Below are 27155 nucleotides of genomic sequence, written 5' to 3' on the forward strand. Positions count from 1 at the left end.
TTATTGTGTAAGCAAAACATAATGAACATACTGAAAGACAGAATGTGCAGAGACAATCTAAGGATCGTGGGTATCCTAGAAGAATACAACAGGGACAAAAAACGTTAACACCATAATGAAGGAAAAATAGAAAAGAACTACCCAGAACTTCTAAACACAAAAAATGAAATTTCAATTGAAAGAACGCACAGGAAATAAACAAAAACAAAACACAAGCCTGCAAACTCCAAGAGACATAGCGGTTAAATTAAACAATTCAATTCCAAAACAAGCTCTACAAGGCACCAGGAGAAAGACCTTCAAATACAAAGGAAAGGACATTTGAATGAAGCAAGACTATTCCTCACCCCCTAGAAAAAGGAGAAGGGAATGGAATAATGTGTTTCAAAGAGCTCAGGATGAAACAGAACTTAGGGTGTAGCCCGGGGTGATCAATCCTACAAACCTGAGCTTAACCATATAGGACAAAAGATGAATGTTCAATAATAAAGAAGAGTTTGAAACATTTCTAGAAAGAAAACCTGAACTGAAGAGATTATTTGTTTCTCAGATGTCCTAAACAACAGAAACGCAGGATGATTGAATAAAGGGCACTGTTTGTATTCACATCATACGTGTACACCAGGAGACCTGGGTGAAGGCAGAAACCTGGTAAAGGCCACAGTGAAGAGACAGAGAGCATTATAGACAGAACCTGACAACACCCTGCCTACAGGCCAATACTTCTTTTCTGGGACAAAGTTACATGGAAGAAAGGAGACAGAAAAGAGAGAGAAATGATGCCTTGGGGTCAGATCAAGGGTTAGCCAGTAAGAAGAAGGGAAGAGCCTACAGGAGAGTGGATGAGGAAGAGGGAAAGAATGAAAAGTGGGAGGAAAGGAAGGAGGCCTTACTTTGGAGGTGGAGGGAGGTCCTTTGATGAACAATCACTGGGTCAAAGTGTTGAGGTTTAGGGGTGCTGGGACCCTGAAATAGTGACATGCGGGGTCCTGCCCGAAAGAATTCCACCCAAGTCTTCTTTTAGCCAAAGAAAAACAAAGTTTATTAAAGATTCGCCATTTGGGGTAGACACTTAAGTAATCTGGGCATTTGTGAAGCTTGTATTGACAAGTGGGCCAGATTGAATCTGAGCACTTTCATGAAGGCAAGATGGATCTTATATACAGAAGGGCTGTGGGAGGGATCTAGGGTGGCCAAGTAGTCTGAGGTGATGGGAGGAGGTGTCCAGGGAGGAACTTGAGGAGGAGGCTAAGGAGGATCTTGATGTGACTGTTGTGACTAGAGGTCAGGTGAGCCTAGAGAATGGGATTTTGATAGGATCAAGGGTGGGAACTAGCAGGAAGTAATCCAGAGGTAACCAAGGGATATTATAACCAAAGGTTTATGATCTCAGGCCATATCAAGTGGGAAGATTCAAGGAGAGTTCAAGGGGGTTCCCAGAGCCTATACTCCATCAAAAGTTTTCATGAATGGTTCAAGAACCATTCATGGATGCTTGGTGAAGAAGAAATAGTTGAAGGAAGATGAAGACCTTACACTAGATGAGGCCTGTGGGATTTGGTGCTTGAAAAATCTACTTGTCTTGGGAGTAGGGGAGGTAGAACCCTGGGGGCAACTGGAAAATAGCGAACATGAACAGAGGGAGTAGATTTCCAGGCAAATATAGACAGAAAAAAACAAGAGAAGGCATAGATCAGTGGTAGGCTATATAATCAAGAACCTGGTGAGGGAGGGGATCTACCATGGGGCAGTGTCCTCTCTGATACTTGTAATAATCGTCGCTGTTCTGAGAGTGAGACACAATGGAAAGGGGGAATCCATGGGGTAAGCCCTACAAGGCAGTGGTAGAAAGCACCCAGAGAAAAGAGCCTAGAGTGGATACCTCGAAAGCTTTGATTTCATGAAGAATACAGAGAGAATATAGGGGTCATGGATCAGAGAATGAGGGTTTGGAATAAATGAAAAGAGAGGATAGATAATGAAGAGAGTGAGAGAAATCCTTTTTGGAAAGAGGTACAAAAATCAAATTTCAAAACTAAAGAACAGGACTAGCCAAAGGGGAGGAGAGGAAGAGTGAAGCTGCTTTTCTAACTGAGAGGGGAAAGAAATATATTACTGGATAAAAGCAGGAGAGAAAAATGAACTAAGAAACAAAACCCTATAAGGGAAAAGTGTGTCAAATGAGAAGAGGGATCAGGGATGAAAAGAAGAGAACCAGTGGGAACAGGGCCTCCTTAAAACCAGATTAGAGTTATTGGAGGAACATAATACTGTGTTTACTGCAGAAGAGGAAACTTGAAACTGAAACGTTTCTGCACAGACAATGTTAATGCATCTAGGGTAAGAAGGGAAGGGGTCAAATGGGGGAAAATCTTTGTATCAAATTTCTCTGATAAAGGTTTGGTATCTGAGATACACAGACAATTAGGAAATATATGTAAGACTAATAGCCATTCTCCAGTACATAAATCATTAAAAGATATGAACAAATAGTTCTCAAAAGAACAGCAAGGTATTCACAAGTACATGTTAAAAAAGTTCCAAGTCATTAATAACAAAAGAAATGCAAATCAAAACAACCCTGAGGTTTCCCCTCTTACCCAGCAAATTGGTAAAAATGGCAACAGTAAGTGTTGGAGGGGTTATGCAAAGACAGGCACACTAATACATTGTTGGTGGAACTTTGAAAGAAATTTGGATTTATGAAAATAAAGTGACAAAAATACCCATATCTTTTGAACCAGAGACTCAGTTGCTGAACTTATACCCCAAGGAAGCCATTGAGAAGAAAAAAAAAAATCCCCCTATACTCCAAAATATTTACAGCAGCATTTTTTGTGATAGCTGAGAATTATGCGCAACATTTGGGGAATGACTAAACAAATTGTGGTACACTAATGCAATGGACTATTACTGTGCTATAAGAAATGATGTGTGTGGTGTGGAAAGATCTATGTGAACTGATGCAGAGTGAAGTAAGCAGAACCAAGAAACGACATACACAATGACTACAACAATGCAAATGGAAAAGCAACACAACAAAAAATCAAAAGTAAATGTCACAGAATCACAAAGATCAATCAGGATTCAGATGAAGACATAAAAGACACCCCATTCCTCTGTGGAGATGGTAAGTCCACAGCTGTTACATATTGTTCACATTTTGGAACTTTTTTATATATCAATCTGAAGTGTTTTTTTCCTCTCCAAAAATACTACTTGTCACATGGGATGGTTCTCTGGGAAGAGGAGGAAGAGGGATATATGGGATACTATGGGACATAAAAAGAAAAACTTATTAAAAAACATACAAGAGAGCTAAAAGAAGTTCCAAAGGGGAACTACTGAATGAAACTGTATATATCCTTTTTAAAAAGCCAAGCTATATATAATAGAGATTTCGTCATATACTTCCATTTATCTGTTCATTAAGTTCGTGTTTGTTGATTTTTGTCAAGTTTGTAAGGAGAAGAAAGAGGTTTTTTTTAAGGAAAGGGTTGATATGGTTTTTGATGGAGAAGAGGAGGCAGTTCCCTGGAACTGGACAAGACACTTTCCCTCTGGGTTAAACTTCCTTGTCTATAAACTGGACAAGGGGTTCAGGAGGCAGTTTTCACTAAATGATGCCTTACATCTCTAAATCTACGGTCCAATGGGGGTGGAGGGGCTTTGAGGGGGAGGATATTGGAGAGTGAAGAAGAGGCATTCCAGTCAGAATAGTGAGATAATGCCTTGCTCTCTGTGTGCATTCCTAGAATTGGAACTTTGAAGACAGTCAGTACCTTGGCCTTGCTCATATGTGCCCACTTCATCATTCACACAGATTGTTCTGAGTGGAATAACTCAATAAAGTTTATTTATTGATTTGCTGTTGATGCCTGGGCTTCACCCACTCCTGAGCTGAGCAGTAGATACCAAAAGACCTGCTTTTTAGTTTTGACCCTGAGAATGATATGGTGATATTTCAAGTTGGCCTCAGTTCCCTCCTCTTTTAAATTAAGGTGTTAAATTACATGGCACTTACCTCTAAGATCATTCTTAACCATGCCTAATGTCTTATCAATCTATATCTGCTCCTGGACCAAAGGTGCATTCTGGGCTTGGTAAGCCACTCTATTCTTCATTGCTGAGACAAGAGCAGGTGAGTGGATGTATGAGAAACTGGAAGGGACTTTCCTCTCGTACAAGAGAAGTAATTCAATCCCCGTGGGACTCGACTTCTAGATTTACTGTTTTTCTCCTGTGATTGGTTGGCAGTGCTGGTCCACCCCCACCCTGCTCTGCTGTACCTTCTTCCTCCTCTTCGCCCAGGTGGCTTGGTCCCTCAGGTAACTTCTGTTTACACGGAGAAAACACTTGTCTAAACTCAGTTCTGTTGCTGTTCTTCCCTTACAGGTTTCTGACCTCCTCCAGGCAGAAGTGGGAAGAGGATTTTCCTTGCCCTCCTCCTCTAAACAGACAGAACACTGAAGGTAAGTGAGGGGAGAAGGAAGGCTATTGATTAAAGGATGGAGTGTTGTTGGGGGAGGGCTTCCCTGGCACCTGGATCCTCAGATCTCTCCCCCTCACTCCTTTTCATCCCCATTGCTACAAAAAGGAGCTGGGTGTTTGGCTCCAAGGCTCCAGCAGCCCCTCTTCATCCATGCCAGGTTTCTCTAACTCCTTTTTCTTATGACCACAGGGGAGTTCTGTTCATGGGAAGACTGGAGGGAGGCAAGTCCTAATAGCTGGTCTTTAAGGGGAGCCAGGACAGAGAGAGAGGGGTGAGAGTGGTGAGGTTCTTATGATCCTTCCTATTCCTCCCCTGCTGTTGTTTTCTCATTCTGTATTTCTACCCCAACAGATGAAGATGCCTCCCTCGCTGGCCAGGCCCCCTGACGGGGGCTGGGGCTGGGTGGTGGCAGGGTCTGCGTTTGTAGTGAACGGGCTCTCTTATGGGCTGCTCCGCTCTTTGGGCCTTGCCCTCCCTGCTTTTGCAGAGTACTTTGACCGAAGTACCCAGGACACTGCGTGGGTCAGCGCCATCGCTCTGGCTGTGCAGCAGGCTGCCAGTGAGGAGGGCCCTAAGCAAGCCGGGATGGGGGGAAGGGAAGCAGATGATTTTTAGGCTTCAGGAAGGACCAAAAAGCAACCCAGAAGATACAGCAGAGTGCATAGCTAAGAAGAGGGCCAAAGAACTAATCCAGCTTCTAGCCTAGAGGACAAAAGTGGGTGGAAGCATAGCAGAAAGGTGGGTCCCATAGTGTTTTGGGGGGGGGGCGCAGATGGTTGGGTGAGGGGACCTTGCAAGGTAGAAACTAAACAGAGGTGAGACATTCTAGAACTGACTCCAATCCCCATCTCTCCCAGGCCCAGTGGGCAGTGCTCTGAGCACCCGTTGGGGGGCACGTCCTGTGGTGATGGTGGGAGGTATCATCACTTCCCTTGGCTTCATTTTCTCTGCTTTTGCCAGCAGCCTCCTGCACCTCTACCTTGGCCTTGGCTTCCTTGCCGGTGAGGTGGGAGAGGGAGTGAAGTGGGATACTTACATTTCTTAGGGGAGGGGGAGGTCAGGGCAGTATGCCTGGGTCCTCAGAGACAGTAAAGGTTGCGTCACTGACTTCAGCTGTCCTCTTTTCTGTGTAGGCTCTGGCTGGGCGCTAGTGTTTGCCCCAGCCCTGGGTACTGTCTCTCGATACTTCTCCAGGCGCAGGGTTCTGGCTGTGGGGCTAGCCCTGACTGGCAATGGGGTGGCCTCCTTGCTCCTGGCCCCAGTTCTGCAGCTCCTCCTTGATGCTTTTGGCTGGCGAGGTGCCCTGCTCCTGCTTGGGGCCACCACCCTCCATCTCACCCCCTGTGGGGCCCTGCTCCGGCCTTTGGCTCTCTCTGGAGATCCTACTACCCCACCTCACAGTCCCCTCAACGCTCTTGGTCTCACCCTGTTCACCCACCCTGCCTTTGCTGTGTTTGCACTGGGGACAACCCTGGTGGGAGCTGGTTACTTCATTCCCTATGTGCACCTTGCCCCCCATGCCCTGGACCTTGGGCTTGGAGGATATGGGGCAGCTCTGGTGGTTGCTGGGGCAGCAGTGGCAGATGCAGGAACCCGACTGGTCTCTGGGTGGCTGGCAGACCATGGCTGGATCCCTCTTCCACGGTTGTTGGCCATGACTGGGGCACTGACAGGGTTGGGGCTGGTGGCAGTGGGGTTGGTGCCGGTACAAGAAGAAGGGTGGGGGGGAACCCTCCTGGCAGCAGCAGGAGCCTACGGGATGAGTGCAGGTGCATTTGCTCCACTGGTGTTTGGTGTCCTGCCTGGTCTTGTAGGGCTTGGAAACATCTTTCAGGCCACAGGGCTGATGATGATGCTGATGAGCCTGGGGGGACTCCTGGGCCCACCACTTTCAGGTAAGGGAGCCAGGCACACAGTACGATCCAGTTCCCCTCCCCTCCACCTTGGGGAGAGAAGTTTTTAATTTCCCCATGCCTCTTCTCTCCTGTTCCACAGGTTTCCTCCGGGATGTGACAGGTGACTTTAAAGCTTCCTTCCTTGTCTGTGGCTCCTTCATCCTTTCTGGCAGCTTCATCTACCTGACACTCCCTGGGGCTCTGCCTCCCTGTCACTCTGCTCCTTCTCCTCCAACCCCTCCTCCTGAGCAGGGAGAGCTCCTTCCTTCACCTGAAAGTGCCGTCGTCTCCCCAAGAGAGCCTCATTCCATCCCAAATACTACTTGTTGACTCTTTTTTCCTTCCCTTTTCCCTCCTAATAAAATTACTGCCAACCCCCTTTTCATCCATGTTCAAACCCCTTAACCCAGACAATTGAGGAAACTATAAGTGGGGAGAAGAGGCATGGGAGACTCTATATTATTAGAATAGAGGGAACCCCCGCCAAATTGAGGGAGCCAAGTATGGGAGACAAGGAGATCTCCTTTATTCTCCCTAACAGGTAGGCTTCCGTAGGAGACTGGCATCCTCTCCACCCTTACCTTGGGTGGTACCAAGGGAAGGTAGCTTGGCTTTGAGCAAGGGGAATGATGACGATACATATGTCCAAACCCTGATCTCCTAGCAGGACCCTAAATATCATGGTCTGTTCCCCCTGCTCCCTTCCCATCTTCAGCTTCTTTCCCCACTACGACTCTATGACATTTTACCAATTTGCCCTTTCTTTTGGTCTGGGGGACCCAGGGATCCTGTTGGCAGCTCTCAGGCCTCCCTCTCAAGTCTTGATTCCCTCCTCAGAAAAAAAGGTGTCAAATATGAAAAAGGACCTATAGTACAGAGAGCAAAGTCTGACCCGGCATAGCCTGGGACAGCCCAGCCTTGGAGACTGGATAAACAGGCATCCTAAGTACTCAGGTCCCTGACCTCATTCATTTACCACTAACAGTCCTCATCTCTCTCCTCCTGTCCTCAGAGATACATTCATCTTGATTTTCCTCAGTCCTGAAGTGGAAAGAGGCTAAGACACCTGAGGCCAAATAAAAAACAGCAGACAGGTCCTTGCCATGGGTCTTTGATCCATAGCTTGAGACTCGTAGTGGAATCAAGGGGAAGGAAAACAGTAGAGGGCCTTGAACTCATGTGGTCTTTAGAGCCTTCCCCTAAAGGGGAAGAGTTACAACAAAGCAACAAAATAGGGCTTAAGAAAACGCAACATATTGAGTGAGACCTAACTATCATCTCCTAAGCAGGCATAGAGAGGCAGATATAAATAGCTAAGGTTCTGGGGGGCAGATGAAGGTGAGAAGTTGCTGGAACTTTCTCAAAGTTAGGGATCTTGGGCCCCTGGGCTTTCTTCTGCACACTCAGCTCTTTGGGGGGAGACTCTGACTTCCAGTGAGTTTGTCACAGAATATTGTTCTGTAGCAGAAGGTTTGAAGAAGCAGAAGAAGCCGGGAAGGGTAAGGAGCATCATGCTCCCACTGAGAAGGAAGGCTCCAGCCACCACAAAGGAAACTGTGTAGCTGCCTGTCAAATCTCGGAGGTAGCCTAAGACAGAAGAGAGAGGGAGAGAGGGAACAGGTGAGTTAGAATACATTTTTGACAACAGGTTAATTGGCAACGTTTCAGTCACCACTTCTCACTTGATTTCAGTAACCACTTCTCAGGTGATTTAAAACCCCACGTTAGCATCATCGCAGCCAGCCCACTGCCTCTGCATAGAAAAGGAAAATCCTAGGATGGCTCCTTATTCAGAACCCAAAGGTGGCTTGGAATGAAACAGGACTAAAACAATTCCACAGCCTCTCACCTTTCATATTTACTAGCCAATTCTTCCTGTTCACAATGCCCCCATTAACTATTAACAGGCTCCAGGCTCTATCTAGATGCACCGAAAAGCATCTAGCTTCTCTTCCAGTCCTAGGACTTTGATCAAATCTGAAGTCAGAGCCCAGAAGGGCAAAAGTCAGAGGGGGAAAGACGTTCAGGAGCACTTGAACCATAGCAGCTCGGGTAATCCTTTAGAAAAACACAGCTATAAGAGCTCAAGGATTAGGCTCAGACTATCCCACTACCCTTTCTCTTCACTAGCCTATATTCTTCCCAGAGATTCAGGCATTCTTCAACTTCCTTTTTCCTCAGTGATTCTAGTATTGCCACCCGGCCCCAGCCCTCTTACCTGACAATGGCGCCCCCAACAGTCCCCCAATGCTCTCTACCATTTGTAACAGCCCTAGGCCGCAGTATATCCTTCCAACTCCAACAAGTTCAGGCAGAACTGAGAAAGCCACAGGAGTCAGGGCCCCTGCAGCGAAGCCATAGGCTACAGCCAGGACCATGAGGACTATGGGTTGCCGTGCCGCAGGGAGCAGGGCCAATGCCAGCCCTGTCAGAAAAGACCATAGTGCCAGCAGCCGGGCCACAGGCCCTGGGGTTACATCCCCCAGCCACCCTGAGAATACACGCCCTATCAGGTCTGCCACAGCTGCCAAAGACAGGAGGAAGGCTGCACGCAGTGGATCCCAACCCAAGTCCTGGGCATGTGCCACAAGGTGGACATAGGGAATAAAGTAGCCAGCATTGATCAGGGTGACTGCAGCCGTATAACATAGAAAAGGGCGGTGGTGGAGCAGGGAGACCAACTGAGCCAACGGGCCTCCAACAACAGGATCTTCTGCCAGTCTGAGAGGTCGAAGGAGGGCCCCACAGGCCACAGAGTGTAAGCAGAGAGCTGCTACTAAGAGAAGGGCCCCTCGCCATGTGTAATAGGTGATAAGCCACTGGAAGAATGGGGCAAAGACAAAGGAAGAGAGGCCCACGCCAGTCAATGCTAATCCTGTGGCCAGTGAACGCCGTTTAGAGAAGTATCTGGAGAGGCAGGCCAGGGTAGGGGTGAAGGTCAGGGCCCAGCCAGCACCTATCAGGAAGGAAAAGAAAAAAGATAGAGGGCTTAGCTGATTTAGGCATATATACCCCTTTATGTTCTGTTCTCTCTGGGCCAAGGAATTCCAGACTCTTGATTCCTGATTTCCTTATTCCCCTTGGGGACTAAGGAACCTTCCAGTTAGGTCCTGCAACCCTCCTTAATTATCTTCTTCAAAGGGGTACAGAAGGGGAGAACAGGGATCCCAGAACCCAACAGAAGACCCAGGCAATCTTCCCTTGCCCAGCTTCCCCAGCTTCCCCAGCCCCTACCACACATAGTCACCAGACATCAGGCCGATGCTAAGGTAGAGGTGCGTCAAGGAGGTCGCAAATGAGGCCAACATCATACCCAGAGCAGCCAAGACACCCCCTGTCATCACCACAGGCCGAGGGCCGAACTGTGTACTCAGGGCACTGCTCACGGGACCTGGAGATGTGGAGGGAGTGAAGCTGCAGGCAGGTTTTTCAGAGATAAGCCAGGGGTCTCACTCTCGCCCTGCCTCCCCTCAGACAAGCAGGCACCCAACCCCTTTCCCTCGGCTTTGCCCCTGGCCTCCGTACTCCCAAACTGCTGCACCGCGATCCCAACGGAGGTGATCCAAGAGACCCGCACCGCCGACTCTTTGAACACTGCTACGAACTCCAAGAAGAAGACGCCGAAAGATCGCAACACCCCAAACACCAGCGCGGACTGGAAAAAGGCTGAAAGGACCACAATCCACCCCCAGCCCCCATCGGGGGGCTCGACTCGGCTGGCCATCTCAAGGACGACGAGGAGGTCGCGTGGAAGGTGGACGCACAGCTCCAAAGGCTGCGCGCTGCCTGATGCAAAACCACAGTAGCTGATGCTGCAACCCCACACGCGGTTTAAAGACTGGGGGAAGCAGGCACAGGGGTGAAGGGGAACGGGGAAAGAGGAAAAGGGAAAGGGAAGGCAGCTCCAGCAATTCGTCTCCCACCCACCAATAATGCGTTCTAGGCAGGTGCACACCTGGGGCGGTGGCCCTCCACTCTGCACCCCTCAAACCCCGCCACCACAACAGAGCTTGAAACCACTAAAGTTGAGCAGGGAGCCTGCCCTAACCAGCTCCTAGGAAGGAAGTCCGGTTCCGCATAGCCGAACTGTCTAGTCCCTAGGGAGGGTGAGGCCTCCGAACAAGGCACGCCTCTTTCCTGCCGTAACACCTCTACAGGTTTCTACGCCAAGTAACTAGCGTCGGGTGATCTGTAGAAAGCCGCTGGGTCAGTGGGTTGAGAAGACCTGAGGAAGCTCTAGCACTCCAAGGTACGAATTAAAAGCTAGCACGCGACGGGAAAATCACTGGACCAGTGAGTTCTAGGGATAGATAGGTTCGTCACGTAACTGAAGGTAGCGGCACCCGATTATGATGCGCTAGTAAATATTTAACAACCGTCTCTCGCACAGTGTTGGTGGGGAATGTAGGCAGGACACCTGAATTTAATCTGCCTTATTAGCATTTTTTCTGTCACTTTCCTAAACCTAGACAATAATAAAAAAACAATAGTCCAGGTCCTAATTTGTAACGTCTGCCCTTTTCAGGACTGTAAATGCTCAAGTTGAAAATTTAACCATGAGATCTTATGATTCGTTAGGAGGTGGTTCCAACATAGTACAATCAATACCCAATGGAATTTAAAAGGCCTCAGACTTTGATATTAATAATAATAATAATCCGTGCTTTCATAACGATGATTGAGATTATGGATGATGAGAAATGTGGGAAGACTTGTATGAACTGACATGGAGTGAAGTAAGCAGAACCCTACAATTTATACCACAACAACGTTATAAATATTGTCCAGAATAAGACCTATTTTTGGATGCGTCAAATGTGTAAGAATTTGTGTTGCTTGACTATGCATATTTGTTACAAGGGTTTTGTTTTATTTTCTATTAGAGGGGGAGAGAGGAGAAAGAAAAAATAGATTTTTGTTCATTAAAAGTATTTTTTAAAAGTTACTTTCACATACTTAATCCCAATGAATCCCCACAACAATCCCTTAAACTGAACACAGCAAAGAGTTGTCTCTATTTCAGAGGACAAAATGGAGGCTCAGAAAGGTTGACTTCAAGTCATGACAGCTTTGTTGTGCCCAATGTTTGCAAGGCAAATAGGGCTTGTAGACCGTGCTTATTAATTTGGAAAGATGGGAAAGTAAGATGATTTGGCAAATTGCTGATTGTTCTCAATCTTTTTAAGCAATAGCTAACATCTCTATTTTGGGGGGCTTGGTGGGGGCACTATCTTAGATATCTTGAGAAGCAATCTATCCCTCAACACCTTCAAAAATGTGCCCTCCAACAGGGAGGTGTGCACTCTGTGTGGACTTGGTCTGGTCTAGATCCTTTTCCCATCTTTCTTTTCTTTAGTGCCATTTTTGCTTTCTAATGCAGCACATTGGAGTTTGTGATATCACAGTCCAAATGTGATACTTCCACTCTCATTGATAAGACAGTTTATAATAGAAAATCTTGAGGGTTTGTTCCACTTTTTTGTGTTGGCTTTCCTTCTTCTACCTTAATCTTTAAATGCTCTCTGGATAATCTGGCTTTATTTATGTTCCTTACTAAGCTTTCTATAAACTTCTCTAAGAGTAGGAATCCCAACATAAAAGTTATTGTGGTAGCAGGGAAACTTAAGACACAAACCCAGAAGAGAAGAATGATTCCAAAACAGCTGCAGGCCAAGCCTCAGAGAAATATACACCCTGGACACAAATTCTAATTCCTGAAAGAAATGAGGTTTTTTTTAAGAATTAAAATATTTTATTAATGATTTATTAATTGTGGAAAAAATGAGACCTATGGAAGAAAGAACTGGAAAGGGAATTAACAGCTTGACACACAAGGTGAGGGGGGAGGGGATATAAAACCTTACCCAAGCCACAAACTCTTTGAAAATTAGAATGGACCAAATAAAATCCAATGATTCCATGAGACAACAAGAAAAAAAAGTTAAAAGACTAAAAAAATGGAATAAAATGTAAGCTATTATAACAAAACAACTGAGCTGGAAATTAGATCAAAGAGAAAAAAATTAAACTGCCCACATATATTGGAACCAGGGATAAAAGTGGAAATAAAATAAATCTACTGGTTATCTCCTAAAAGAATGAAAACTCTCAGGAACATCATAGACAAAATCCAGAGCTTCCAGGTCAAAGAAAAAATATTGCCAGTAGACAGAAAGAAAGAATTTAAGTACCAGGGATCCACAGGTCAGGCTCATACATAATTTAACAGTGACCATTATAAAGGAGCAAAGTACTTGTAATACAACATTCTAGAAGGCAAAGGATATGGGATTACAGCCAAAAATAACTTTCTCAGAAAAACTACAGGGGAAAAAGTGGACCTTTAATGAAATGGTGAAATGATCAGAGATAGATAGAAACTTTGCAGTTCAAACACAGGAGTTAAGAGAAACATAAAAAGGTAAACATTGATGAACAATGAATGACAAGGGACTAAACAAGGATAAAACTGCCTCCATTCAGATATGGAGAGATGATACATGTGTCCCCTCTAGTGTCCTCAGGAATCAAATTAGACCAGGTCTGGAAATGGTTCTGTTTTGTCTTAAGGACCTTGAGAAAAGAATGGAAAGAAAGGGGAAGAGGAATACACTAGGGGGTAAAGGGAAAGGAAGGTTAAGGGAAATTATCTCATCTAATCAAAGTACACAGAGCGATATCTATACAAACATAGAGGAAGGGGTGGGGAGACCAGCTAAGAATTGAAGGTCACCTTCATCTGATCCCCCCTCCTGAATCACTGCCTTGTGGTAAAGGGGCTTGCATAACTTAATAAAACTGTGAGCTAGACCACATAGGACTACCCAAGACAGACAGGTGATAGTGGAGAGCTCTGACAAAAGGTGATCCACTGAAGAAGAAAATGGCAAACCACTCCAGTATCTTTGCCAAGAAAACCCCATGGACAGTACTAAGATGATAAGGAGATAACATCAGGAGATGAGTCCCTCAAGTAAAAAAAGAAAAAAGCTGGCTTGAAGCTTAACCTCCAAAAAACGAAGATCTTGGCAATTAGTCCCATCACATCCTGGCTAATAGAGGGAGAAGAGATGGAAGCAGTGTCAGATTTTATATTCTTGGGCTCAAAGGTCACTTCAGATGGCAACTATAGATATGAAATTAAAAAAATGCTTGCTCCTTGGAAGGACAGTTATGGCAAATCTGGACAGCACACTAAAAACCAAAGATATCACCTTACCGACAAACATCCTTATAGTCAAAGATATGGTTTTTCCAGTAGCAACGTATGGATGTGAGAGTTGGACCATAAGGAAAGCTGAGCACTGCAGATCTGACACTTTTGAATTGTGGTGCTAGAGAGTCCCTTGGACAGCAAGGAGATCAAAGCAATCGATACTTTTTTTAAAAAATTAATTAATTTTTAGTTTACAACATTCAGTTCCACAAGCTTTTGGGTTCCAAATTTTCTCCCCCTCCCTCCCCTCCCTCCTTTCCCCCTCTCCAAGATGGCATGCAATCTTATATAGGCTCTACATGTACATTCACATTAAGCATATTTTCACATTAGTCATGTTGCAAAGAAGAATTATAACCAATGGAATGAACTATGAGAAAGAAGAAACAAAACAAAAAAGAAAGCAAATAGTATGGTTGGTCTGCATTCAGACTCTATAATTCTTTTTTTTTTTTTTTGCTTTTTGGCAGGGCAATTGGGGTTAAGTGACTTGCCCAAGGTCACACAGTTAATACATGTGTCAAATGTTTGAGGGCAGATTCGAACTCAGCAGACTCTATAATTCTTTATCTGGATGTGGATAGTATTTTCCATCATGAGCCTTTAGGAGCTGTCTTAGAACCTTGCATTGAGGAGAGGAGCCAAGTCTATCAAAGTTAGTCATCGCACAATGTGGCTGTAACTGTGTACAATGTTCTCCGGGTTCAAAGCAGTCGATACTTAAAGAAATGAATTCAGGCTATTCACTGGAAAGTCAAATCCTGAAGTTGGAACTTAAATACTTTGGCCACATAATGAAAAGGCAGGACTCATTGGAAAAGACCCTGTTGTTGGGAAAGATTGAAGGTAAGAGGAAAGGAGCCCAGCAGAGGATGAGATGGATAGATACTATCATGGCAACAATGAACATGAATTTGGACAGACTTTGAGAAATAGTTGAAGGGCCCGAACACAGCTGAAAGACTGAACAACAACTCATCTGATCTGTTTAAAGGAAGGAAAACACACACACACACACACACACACACACACACAGAGTTGAGTACAAAAGTACAATTCTATCAGTGGGAAAATAGGTAGGAAAAGGGACAAGGTGGGGAGGGAGAACTAGAGGAACAAACTAAGAATATACAAAAATATTTATGGCTTTTTTGAGGTGGCAAAGAATTGAAAGCTGAGGGGGTGTCCATAAATTGAGGAACGGATGAACAAAGTATGGTACATAAATGTGATGGACTACTATAAAAATATAATGGAGATGGTTTCAGAGAAATTTGAGAAGATTTGTATAAACTGATGCTGAGTGAAATGAACATAACCAGGAGAACAATTTACACAGTGACAACAAAATTGTAAAGGCAGACAACTTTGAAAGAATTGGAAACTTTTATCAATGTAATGAGCAACCAGTCCAGAGTCTAGAGGCCAGAGGATTAATTATGAAAGATGCCAACTACCTCCCAATAGAGACGTGAAGGACTTACAGTACAGAATGTATTGGTGATTAAGGTGGGCTTTGAGCACTTTATTCAACCAAGTGCCCTTGAAGAGTTTGGCCTTTGTTTCCTTGATTAAATTAGGAGTCCTTGATGATCTTCTTGCCTCAAGGGAAAGCCTAGTTTACATGAGTTTGAGTGACGTGTTTGTGACATCAGAGGCTGTGAGATCACATGGGTTTAAGTCACATTTTTGTGATGCTTTTAGGTCACATGGGTGAGTTGCATGTGTGACTCACCTTTGACCCTGAACAAGATATTTAAACCCAGAGGTTGGTGTTCTCCCTTAGGGCTCTCACTCTTGGAGGTGTGTTGATGTGAAGACTCTGGGCAGCTATAGTTAAGAGCCCTCCAGCTTGTACCTGGATGTTTGGACTTTGTTAAACCCTGGTAACTATACACTGAGATTTGAATCAGACAAGGTATATCAGTAAGGCAGAATTTATGACTTCAAAGATAACCATGAATATGCCTGAATGGTCCAGAATCACAGGATATAAGGAATTCTCTAAGTAGAAGGCAGAGGAGTTAAAGCATTTGTTGAAACTCAAAAGTAGCAGACCCACGGACCAGTGTCCCAATTTGACATCCTGGCAAGAATCTTCCAAAACTAGTATGCCCATCTCACAATAATGACCAGGAGATCACAGAAAAACATTATGGCAGCAAGCCAAACCATACTGGTGCTTCCCCCCTCCAATGCCAGGGCCCTTCAGCAAGAAGACCACCCACTGGCCTCAAGACCCTGCTCAGCACTCTCCGGTCTCCATGAAGGTCAGTCCTGCCTTTCTGTAGCACCTGCCGCCGTCGCCACCACTTCCACTGCTTCTGCTGCAATCTCCAAGCTGTGTTCCAGCTAGCTGACTGCTTCTTCTCTCCTTCAGTTCTTAACTGCTCTCTCCAACTGCCTCGCCAACTGCTTCTTAGCTCTACTCCAACTGTTCAGCAAGCTCCTCCCACCACAGGCTGCCATTGGCTCCAGTCCTAGTCACTCCTCCCAGGACCCTGAGAGCCCCACCCCCAAAGCCCACTCAAATGAGTGGGAAAGATCTTCCCTTTCACTGATTGCCTTTACACAAGGTTGTCTGTTGATGTTTGTAATTTGTTTGTATTTGCTTTGAAGTTCAGGGTGCTGGCTTTCCCCTCCACCCCGAAATAAGTGAATGATATTTGTATACTGGATTAAACTGAGATTGTTAACCCCTTAATCTTACTTTCCTCAGTAAAGCAGATCAAAGAACCTGTGCTGGCAGCATTCTTGTTGTTGGGCTTGTGTTGGTCTTTCACCCCCACAGCAGTTGCTAGCTGAATTGTCGCAACACACAATGAGACAAATATTTTTTGGACATGGCCAATGTTAAAATTTGTTTTAATTGACCATATATATTTGTAACTAGTTTTATTTTTCTTTAGTTTTCAATTGGGGTTGAGGATGGGAAGGTAAGAATGCAGATTTTTGCTGATTGAAAAAATATACATAAAATATCTATTTAAATATTTTTTAAAAACACAAAAAAATCTAAAGAGGAAAGACTTGAGTTGCAAAATAAACATTACATTACACACCTTAGAAAGGGGTCTGAAGTTTGAATAGGAAATTGTGTATATATATGTATGTGTGTGTGTGTAGAACTTGCCTCTCGGCACAGACTACATTGTGTCCCTAGCCACTCATCTACAAAAAGGAACCTGGGAAATGTAACTGACTCATTTGGGAGGGATTACCAAAAGCCAAAGCACAGTACCTTACTGAGAAAACTGGCTATAAACAAAGAAGCATCACCTAATAGACATGCTAGAGTCTAGATCTCTGAGGTTCTGAGAGAGTCTAAGAGAAGAGGCTCCTGCCACCCAGCTGAAGGCTGAAGGTGGTTAAAGACTGAGGCTTCTCATTTAGTCAAGGGAATCCAGTGAATCTGTCTATCAGAGACACCATACTTTGAGAAAATCACCTGAATCATCTGTTGAATTACCTGCTCAGACTAGTCAGGCAGCAGCTGCCCAGAGGCCAAATGACCTGCTTGGCCCAGTGTGGCAGCAAGCCAGTGGATGAACAAACCTGCTTGGTAGAGGCGGAACCCAGTGAGCAACCTGCCTGACTCAGACCAGTGGTGTAGTAAATTACCTCCCTGGGACCTAACCTGCCAGTGCCAAGTGGGAGGAGGTTATTTTTATCATTCTCTTTGTAATGATGATTTACATCAGTTAAACTTCCTGCAGAGAGGCCCAGATAGTGGATTGAAGAGAGAACTGGCTTTGGAATCTAGAAGATCTAGGTTCCCATCCCACTTCTGACACCTACTGGTTCAGATCGGTATGAGTCAACTAACCTTTCACTACCCGCAGGCAGCTCCATAAGACTATAAATTACAGAGAAGTTTCATTTTTTTAAAATTATTATTTATTTATTTAATATTTTTAGTTTTCAGCATTAATTTTCACAAGAGTTTGAATTACAAATTTTCTCCCCATTTCTACCATCCCCCCCACTCCAAGATGGCATATATTCTGATTGCTCCGTTCCCCAGTCACCCTTCTGTCACCCCACTCCCCCCATCCCCTTTTCCCTTACTTTCTTGTAGGGCAAGATAGATGTTTCTGCCCCATTTCCTGTATATCTTATTTCCTAGTTGCATGAAAAAACTTTTCTTTTGAACATCTTCTTTTAAAACTTTGAGTTCCAAATTCCCTCCCCTCTTCCCTCCCCACCCACCCTTCCTAAGAAGACAAGCAATTCAACATAGGCCACATGTGTATCATTATGCAAAACCCTTCCACAATACTCATGTTGTGAAAGACTAACTATATTTTGCTCCTTCCTATCCTATCCCCCTTTATCCAATTTTCTTCCTTGACCCTGTCCCTTTTCAAAAATGTTTGCTTTTGATTACCTCCTCCCCCATCTGCCCTCCCTTCTATCATCTCCCCCTTTTTCTCTCCTTCCTCCTTCTTTCCTGTGGGGTAAGATACCCAATTGAGTGTGTATGTTATTCCCTCCTCAGGTCAAATCCAATGAGAGTAAGATTCACTCATTCCCCCTCACCTGCCCCCTCTTCCCTCCCAACAGACCTGATTTTTCTTGCCACTTTTATGTGAGATACAGAGATGGTTCTCATCTGCATTGATAGAGAAAATTGCTTCCTTTTTTAAAAAATTCAATTTTATTTTATTTTCAGCTCCACATGGAAAAAGCAAGAAAAATAAAACCAGTTACAAATATGTATAGTCAAGAAAAATGATTGCCTGCATTAGTCTTATATCCAGGTGTGTGTGTGTGTGTGTATGTGTGTGTGATACACACACACTTACATTATGGACTCAGAGTTCAATTGAGGGATATATACACACATACATAAATATACACACATGTAAATATTATACATATATACACACATATAAGGGGAAGGGCTTGAGATGAGAAATAAACCTTCTACAACTTAGAAAGGGGCCTGAAGTTTGTGTGTGTGTGTATGTGTATATACATATACAATATACATCTATAATATAGATATGTATTGTGTATGTATACACATAATATATGTGTACACACATATGTATGTATATATCTCTATATGTATACATATATATATACTTATATAACTCTGTGTGTATGTATATGTATACCTCAATCTGAACTCTGAGCCCATGACCTATCTGGAGATACGTTTCATCGTAAGTCCTCTGGAATTGTGGTTGGTTGTTGTTTTGATCAGAGCTCCTAAGTCTTTCAAAGTTGTTCGTCTTTACAATATTATTGTCATAGTATAAATTGTTCCCCTGGTTCTGCTTACTTCCCTTTGTATCAGCACATACAATCCTCAGGTTTCTCTGAAACCAGCCTGTTCATCATTTTCTTATGGGACAGTAGTGTTCCATGACATTTGTATCCCATAACTTGTTAATCTGTTCCCCAATTGATGGGCACCCCTTCAGATTCCAATTCTTTGCCATGAAAAGAGCTGCTATAAATAGTTTTGTACATATGGATCCTTTTTAGATAGAGGAAGTATCTTACCAGGGGCTCCTTACACTGTTGAAATCCCCATTATGACTTAAAAAAAAAACAAAAACCCTTTTTGAGACCTGAATGAAATTGCCTTACCTACAGAGATGTTCTCATGCAGACTTGTTAAGCAGCATGTATTCCCTACCTAGAGTTCCCCATATTTCCAGGTCTTTTGATTTTGAGAGAAAACTTCTGCTAAGAAAGCATACAGTGGGGCAGCTAAGTGGCGCAGTGAGTAGAGCACCGGCCTTGAAGTGAGGACCTGAGTTCAAATCCGGCCTCAGACACTTGACACATGTACTAGCTGTGTGACCTTGTGCAAGTCACTTAACCCCAATCGCCCTGCCAAAAAAAAACAAAAACAAAAACAAAAACAAGAAAGCAGACAGTGGCTTGAAGGAAGGAGCAGAACTTCAGCACCCCATGCTGGCTGAGACCCAAAAGGGAAAAGCAGAGTAATGGTAGGCTGGCATTTCAGGGTGGGCAGCTATGGCAATAGGGTATTTCCCAAGAGCAGAGGTATCAAATGCTGCCCAGGGGCAGCACACGACCCACAATTCTCCTGAGTGGTAGGAACCAGATTAAAATGCAATTGTGAACAAAATAAATAAAAATACAAAAAATATATTATTATGTGGTCTTCTAAGTCAATACAGGGACAATAAATAATAATTAAATAACTAATAAATAAGCCCACAGGGATCTTACATATGGTTTAGTGGCCCATTGCTATTTGAGTTTGATGCCACTGCTCTAGAGCACCACCTGGAGCACCACTCCTGCTATCTTTTTCAGCCCAAAAGGAAAAATTAAATCATGGCTGCAATTCATATCCCAGCCTCTGTCTTTTGTAATGTGTTGGACAGAGCAAGGTCAGATATTCTCTGCCTGTTTCCAGCACACTGAATGGAAGCTTGGGGGAGAGGTTCTTCTAGCCACTGTGTGATGGTAAAAAGTCCTTTAATTGGCTGCTGAGCTTCATCAGCAGAACTGCTGACTCAGGGGCTTGCAAAGGGAGATGACTAAGTTCCACAATTGACTGCTGAGCCAGAACTCAACAACACAGGTAACCCCGCCCCGCCCCCCACTCCCATACACCTTACTCTTCCTTTTGACTTCAAAGCATGAGGATGACTTTGAGCTGCGTCATGAGGGCCAAGTGGTGGCATGAGTAGCATATCTCATTCTCTCAACTGGCTTCCATTCAGTTGGAGCACATCCGTGTGGCCTAGTGTAAGCTTAGTGCTTCTTGTGTGGAAAAGTGGTCCACCAGCAGCAAGGGCTGTCTATGTGTGGCTAGAAGGGAGGCAGACTAAGTTTATCTCTAGCCTCTTCTCCCCCTACTCTTCTCTAAGGGAGACTTTAATTTAATGCCAGGAAGAGAAGCAGGAAGTTGGAGGCCTGAGGCTACTCTGCTCTCCTCAAAGAGAATATGTTGCAACAATCTGCTAACAGCTGCTGAAGGGGTGTAAGACCCACCAACAACCAGCACACAGAAAGCTGCCAACACAGGTTCTTTTGATCTGCTTTACTAAGGAAAGCAATGTTAAGGGGTTAACAATCTTGCTTTAATCCAACATACAAATATCATTCACTTAGTTAAGGGGAAAAAGCCAGTACCATGAACTTCAGAGCAAATACAAACAGATTACAAACATCAACAGAAAGACCATGTCTGATTCAAATCTCTTTTTCTTTTTTTTTTTTTTAGAGGGGAAAGGCAGGGCAATTGGGGTTAAGTGAGTTGCCCAAGGTCACACAGCTAGTAAGTGTATCAAGTGTCTAAGGCTGGATTTGAACTCAGGTCCTCCTGACTCCAGGGCCAGTGCTCCTCTGACTGCATAACCTAGCATTCAAATCTCAATGCATAGTTACCAGAGTTTAACAAAGTTTGAACATCCAGGTTTACAAGTTGGAGAGCTGTTAACTATAGATGCCTAGAGTCTCCACTTCAACACGCCTCCAAGAGTGAGAGCCCTGGCAAATAGCTCTGTTCTAGCTTTTTATACCCTCTTTAGCCGTCATCAAACATCATCTGAGCAACCAGACCTTAGGCTCCTACTATTGGCTCTGGTCTTAGCAACTCCCCTTAGGACCCTGAGGGCTTCACGCCCATATGGGCTTAGCACCCAGTGGATAGGGGTTTGGGCCTGGGGTTTAGCACCGAGTAAGACTCAATCAAAGACACCCAACTTGATATTACAGGGTATCAGAGTAGAAGTATATCTGTCTACTCCCTTAAATAGTGTGAGTCAAGGCCAGGAGTAGGGCAGGGTTGGCCTTGAGACCACATGTGGCCCTCTTGGTCCTCAAGTGTGGCCCTCCGATTGAATCTAAACTTCACAGAACAAATCTCCTTAATAAAAGGATTTGTTTTGTAAAACTTGGACTCAGTCAAAAGGCCACACTCAAGGACCTACAAGGCCATATACGGCCTTGAGGCTGCAGGTTCCCTACCCCTGGTCTAGGGGATATGATTGAGTTTGAGAAGGGAATTTGTAACTTTCATATTAATTGATATGCTATGTGTAATGAATATACCAATAATTTAGTTCTCAAGAGCTGCCTCTCAGTCTTGGGAGTCAGAGCTCACAATGCATCTTGAACTGCTTAATCGAAACTCAGACAATGCTCACAATCACTGGGCCTTAAGTGAAGTGAATCAAAGATTGTAGAACCTGTTCATGTCACAGAATTCTGGTTCTGTACCCTAGTGGAGGTGGTCACAACCCCCAAAACTTGACTCCAGAATTGTTGCATCGTAGGACTTATGGTTTCTTGTAGGACAGCACTAAATGATTGTTTGTAATCCACCTTCCCCAGCTGTGATTTAAGTATCTAACCTGTGCTTTTACTTCAGCTAACAGAACATTCCTCACTCTGAAATTGATTAATTAAACTAATAGATTCCTGGCACTCCCCTCTCTATGCCTACTTTGTTTGGCTCCAAGCATTCTCAGGTGAGAGACTGGCTCTGTAAAAATCCTTCAATCTAACTTCTGATTCTTTTGTCATTTTGGGGAGGGAGAAGGAGGACCCCAAACTCTATAACCAAGACTTGACCCCTTTCCTACCCAATACCAGTTCCACAGTGAATGCACATAGTAAATAGGCAAGAAACACATTTATCCAAATCATAGCAAATCGGAAATCAGAGAAGGTAAATGTAGAAGAATACATACCAGACAATGTAGAGGGAAGGAACTCTTCCATTGGGGTTGAGATAACTCAGCTCCACCAAGAGAGAGTGTCCTGGATCTTACCCAAGGGGAAACTTTCCAAAATCTCCAGTGTAGCAAGTTGAGGACAGAGACATGATGGAGACTTCTGGCTCCTCTCATGTCTTTCAAGGGTCTATTCCTTCAGCAACATGAAGTGGAGCTGTCCTCTTCCAACTTCCCTCTTGAAGCTGGAAGCCAAGAGTGCCAGAGGGGGACTCCTTGAGAAATGAAGCTCTCTCACCTTTCACCAACTCTACCCTACCTCTCACACAGGGTACAGCATTCATCCACACCAATAAGGAGTGAGTCCCATAACCAATGGTCTCTGGGACAAGAGTTATATCCACAAAGGCTAAGCCAAGTTTGGGCTGCCTCCTTTGCATTTCCTTATTTGATTAAGTATACTGAGTTGGAAATGTTCAGTTGATCTTGTGAATTTTGAAAGGTCTGGGAGCAACAGCTTTAGGGTCCTTGGAGTAATAGTAGCAGAAAGTTAACATTCCACATTGGTAATGGAGAGACAAGACCAGGAGGAGACAGTTATTCAGCTGGGAACAGACAGACACACTGAGGACTGATGGGTGTGAAAGGATAGGATAGTCGCCTGAAAGAAGAAACAGCTTCAATAAACATGACCCCTTGAACTGCAGAATATTAGTTATGGATAAACTCAAGAAAGTAATTCATGGACTTAGTAACAACACAGTTGAAACATGGCAGTGTTGATGGGGTAGGGACAGAGAGGCCATAGCTGGGAATCAGTACGATCTCAGACCTAGAGGTCTTGCTGGAAAATGTGTTAAATCCCCATTGAGATCAGAGGCATAAGGGAAGTGAGGCTGAAAACTATGAACTTGCCCTGCTAATAAGAGAATGTCAGGTTTACTCTGTTACTGTTCCTTATTTGACAAGCGGATCAGAAGGTGGGTGGGCTTGCATTACAGAAACTTGAGATGATGCAAGAGAAATTTAAACAACAACCTCATTAATCACTGGAAAACGGTTGAAAGCATGGTCTTCTGGGCCTAATAAGTTCCATCAGCTAGGGAAGCGCATGAAGACTTAGTTTTGCAAAGTCAGCTAAATAAGAAAGTCCAGATGGGAACAATGCTTTGTCTCTTTTGTAGGTGGCTGAAAGATGGAGTTGTGCACATATGGCTTTGTAAAAAATGAGTTCCTGTGTCAGTCAGTTCACTACAACAGGAGGGTTCAATTTAGTAAATCAATCTAATCATCCCCCACTCCACTGAAAGTGTCAAGATGCTAAGCTCTGATACATTTATTTGGGAGAAGATTTGTTAATGGCTCACTAGACATGGAAGTGACCTGAATACCTGCTGATAGGAAGTCTGTTTAGATTGGCTGAGGGACTTAGCAAATCCAAATTTAGCACATTGTGAACTAGGAAATGTTCCTGAATGTTCCAGTTAAACCCTTGAGAAGGAATCACTTGGGCAAAGTCCTGGCCTCAGTCTTGCTCGCCTGTTTCCTCCTTTCCCCATCTCTCCCCATCTCTCCCCATCTTTCTCCCCCTCTCCTTCTCCCTCCCACCTCTCTCTTTCTTTCCCCATCTCTCTCTCTCTCTCTCTTCCCCCATCTCTTCCCATCTCTCCCCATCTCTCACTCCCTCTCTCTCTCATTCATTCACTCCCCACCCCTTGACTAGAGGAGCACCTCATGAACTTCAGAGGACCAGAAGATTTTGGATTTCCCATTTTCCCAATGTCATCCTAGCAGTACTCTCAGAATAGCTGATGGCAATACCTATATCTGGAACCATGGACAGACTGAATGAAAATTCAAGGCTCTACAGAGTCCAGGAGAAAAGCTATATAGGCATGCCTTGGAGATATGGTGGGTTTGATTCCAGACCACTGCAATAAAGCAAATATAGCAATAAAGCAACAAAGGAAAAATAGCGATAAAGCAAGTCACATAAATTTTTTGGCTTCCCAGTACATGTAAAAGTTACTTTATACTATACTGTATTCTGTTAAGCATGCAATAGTATTGTCTAAAAAATGTAGATACCTTAATTAAGAAATATTTGATTGACTAAAAAATGCTAACCATTATTCGAGCCTTCACTTATTTCTACTGAGTGATCTGGGTGGTAGTTTCTGAAGGCTAGGGTGGTTTTTCCATAAAACAAGACAACAATCGAGTTTGCTGAATTAATGAACACTTAAAGGTCACAGGGTTATTAATTAGCCTAATTTCAATATTGTTGAGTGTCAGGGAAGAGGGAGGCCTGAGGAGGGGGAGAGAGATAGGGGAACAGCCGATTGGTGGAGCAGTGAGAACACACACATTTATCAATTAAGTTTGCTGTCTTTCTTATGGGCATAGTTTATGGCACCTCAAAACAATCACAATAGTGACATCAGAGATCACAGATCACCATAAAAGATAGGATAATAGTGAAAACGTTGGAAATATTGTGAGAATTACCAAAATGTGACATAGAGACAGGATAGGATCGCATGAGCACATGCTGCTGGAAAACCGGTGCTGGTAGACTTGCAGAGTTGTCACAAACCTTCAATTTGTAATTTTAAAAAACCACACAAACCATGATATCTGAGAAATGCAATAGAATGGAGTTCAGTAAAATAAAGTATGCCTGGATCATCAAAGAGAGCATGCAGCAAAAGAGACTTCCAGGAGCTGTAAATTAACCCTTTGCCATACGTGCTCACTAAGCTTGAGGTCTCTTCCCCTGGACTCTGTACCTACTGGTGGAAAAGTGCCACAGACTTTTGAGGAGATGTTTTGTGTGAGCTTTATGACCATAGCAAATATCTATTTCTAAAAGCTAATTAAATATGTCTGGCTAGTCTATGACAAGCAATAACTATGTTAAGAAGAACATCTGTCAGGGTTCTTGAGAAAATCTTCCTCTTTTTTTTTTGGAGGGGGGAAGGCAGGGCAATTGGGGTTAAGTGACTTGCCCAAGGTCACAGAGCTAGTAAGTGTGTCAAATGTGATGCCAGATTTGAACTCAGGTCCCAGGGCTGGTGCTCTACTCACTGTACCACCTAGCTCCCCACCCCCACCCCCCAGATAACTTTCCTAACTCTTAGAGCTTAACCCTATAGCCCTGAGGAAAGGTGAAACTAGTCTATATATTTAGACATTCTCTCAGGGGGCCATTATATTGCTGGTTGTCTCTTCTGCTGTTTGTTTTTCTTATTCTGTCACCTCCAATACTGCCTATAATAGGCTTATTGCCTTCCCAAAGTCAGAACCATCCAGTAACAGCCCTAAAGCCACCATGGCAAATGCAGAGGCAGAAAAGCTGCCCCCAACTGTGTTTGTTGTTGTTCAGTCATGTCCAACTCTTTGTGACCTCCTATGGGGTTTTCTTGGCAAAGAGTCTGAAGTGGTTTGCCATTTCCTTCTGCAGTGGATTAAGGCAAACAGATGTTAAGTGACTTGCCCAGAGTCACACAGCTAGGGAGTATCTGAGGCTGAATTTGACCTCAGGTGTTCCTAACTCCAGGCCTAGTGCTGTATCCAATGACCCATCTAACTGTCTCAATTACATCTTTGCTAAATGTCCTTTCCATATTATGACTATGCAAATTGCCTTTTCTTAATAGCTAGATGTTCTACAAATACCTTATTTCATTCCAGACTTGAACCTCAGTCACTGGACTGGTCCATATCACTTCTGACCCAGAATATCTAGCATTCCTCATCAGGATTGGGTCAGAATGATTTTGTGATTTACCAAAGGGAATGGAAATGTGGAAGAAGGGGAATTTACATTCTCATGGGGAAGACAACCTGTACATTCAAAAGGCTATAACAAATTGCTGCTCCAAGAGCTTCCTATCCCAGTAAGAGGTTCTAGCTCTGTGCTTGAAGGGTAAGAACTTAGGGTTTACCAATGTGAATGGTGACAGGTTAAGTGAGGAAAGGACTCAAGAACAGAGAATGTTGTTGTTCAACTGTTTTCAGTCATGTCCAACTCTTCATGGTTCCATTTGGGGTTTTCTTGGCAAAGATACTGGAGTGGTTTGCCATTTCCTTCTCCAAAGAACAGAAGATAGTGGAGAGTAATTGGGGGCATATGCCTAGGGGTGGGAACTCTTGGCCCATTACCTTCATTTCTGAATCTTTCCCTTTCCTTTCCCCCTACTTAATGAGCCATCCCTTATTACAAAGAATAAAAAATAAGATAAAAAAGAGAAAATGCATTTCAGCAAAACTAAAACAACAACTCATAGGAGGTACATTTCTTTAACTCTTCTCCCAGGCAAGTTTGGCAATAATAATTACTATTTATCTTTCTTTTTGTTGTTGTTATTTCTACGCATATTTTGCACGCATCTTGTATGTCCTTTTCTAGTTCTGCTTACTTCACTTTGTATCATTTCAAATAAGTCTTCTCATGCTTCTCCTTATTTTTCATATTCATTATTTCTTAGATAGACACAGTAACATCCCATTACATTTATGTGTAGCACTCCCCTTGGGGTACTCTCCCAATTGTCACTCATTGACCCTAGAGCTGAAGTGTCAAACTCACCCAATAAAACCAGATTAAAATGTAATTGGGAAAGTTTTTAATAAAGTACATAAATATAGAACAAAACATAGGTAATGTTAATTTATGATTTTCTAAGTCAATATGTAGCAGGTAGGGATCTGTTTCTATTTGAATCTGACACCATTGACCTAGAGGGTGGTTGTGACTATCAGGTTCTAGAGGGTACACTATGAGTACCTACTCCAGGTACACTATAGCACATAAGTCCCCACCGGTGTGTATCCCATTAACATTCAGCTAATGGATACAATTAGCTTTCAGCAAAGGTATTTAC

The 27155-nt window shown here is 43.8% G+C and overlaps 2 protein-coding genes across 2 annotated transcripts; one reads left to right on the forward strand and one right to left on the reverse strand.

The window, feature by feature from the left end:
• The first annotated feature begins 4849 nt into the window (after nt 1-4849).
• SLC16A11 (solute carrier family 16 member 11) lies at nt 4850-6717 on the forward strand. The gene is made up of 4 exons (XM_036769223.1): nt 4850-5051; nt 5350-5493; nt 5626-6387; nt 6488-6717. The coding sequence occupies exons 1-4, from the start codon at nt 4850-4852 to the stop codon at nt 6715-6717; spliced, it is 1338 nt and encodes a 445-aa protein (XP_036625118.1).
• An 839-nt stretch (nt 6718-7556) lies between these two features.
• Nucleotides 7557-10391, reverse strand: SLC16A13 (solute carrier family 16 member 13). The gene is made up of 5 exons (XM_036768685.1): nt 10343-10391; nt 9913-10173; nt 9635-9778; nt 8606-9343; nt 7557-7974 (listed from the first exon to the last, which is right to left on the reverse strand). Exons 2-5 carry the CDS (start codon nt 10109-10111, stop codon nt 7754-7756), a joined length of 1302 nt encoding a protein of 433 aa, XP_036624580.1. The 5' UTR covers nt 10112-10173; nt 10343-10391; the 3' UTR covers nt 7557-7753.
• Nucleotides 10392-27155: the final 16764 nt, after the last annotated feature.

The sequence above is a fragment of the Trichosurus vulpecula genome, chromosome 7 (assembly GCF_011100635.1).
Source record: "Trichosurus vulpecula isolate mTriVul1 chromosome 7, mTriVul1.pri, whole genome shotgun sequence".
Lineage (NCBI taxonomy): Eukaryota > Metazoa > Chordata > Mammalia > Diprotodontia > Phalangeridae > Trichosurus > Trichosurus vulpecula.

Coding starts and splice junctions, on each gene's coding strand:
- SLC16A11 (XM_036769223.1), top strand. CDS start 4,850: ATGCCTCCCTCGCTGGCCAGGCCCCCTGACGGGGGCTGGGGCTGGGTG. Junction 5,052..5,349: donor GGCTGTGCAGCAGGCTGCCA/GTGAGGAGGGCC, acceptor CATCTCTCCCAG/GCCCAGTGGGCAGTGCTCTG. Junction 5,494..5,625: donor TGGCCTTGGCTTCCTTGCCG/GTGAGGTGGGAG, acceptor TTTTCTGTGTAG/GCTCTGGCTGGGCGCTAGTG.
- SLC16A13 (XM_036768685.1), bottom strand. CDS start 10,111: ATGGCCAGCCGAGTCGAGCCCCCCGATGGGGGCTGGGGGTGGATTGTG. Junction 9,779..9,912: donor CGCGGTGCAGCAGTTTGGGA/GTACGGAGGCCA, acceptor CCACATCTCCAG/GTCCCGTGAGCAGTGCCCTG. Junction 7,975..8,605: donor GTTGGGGGCGCCATTGTCAG/GTAAGAGGGCTG, acceptor CTTCTGTCTTAG/GCTACCTCCGAGATTTGACA.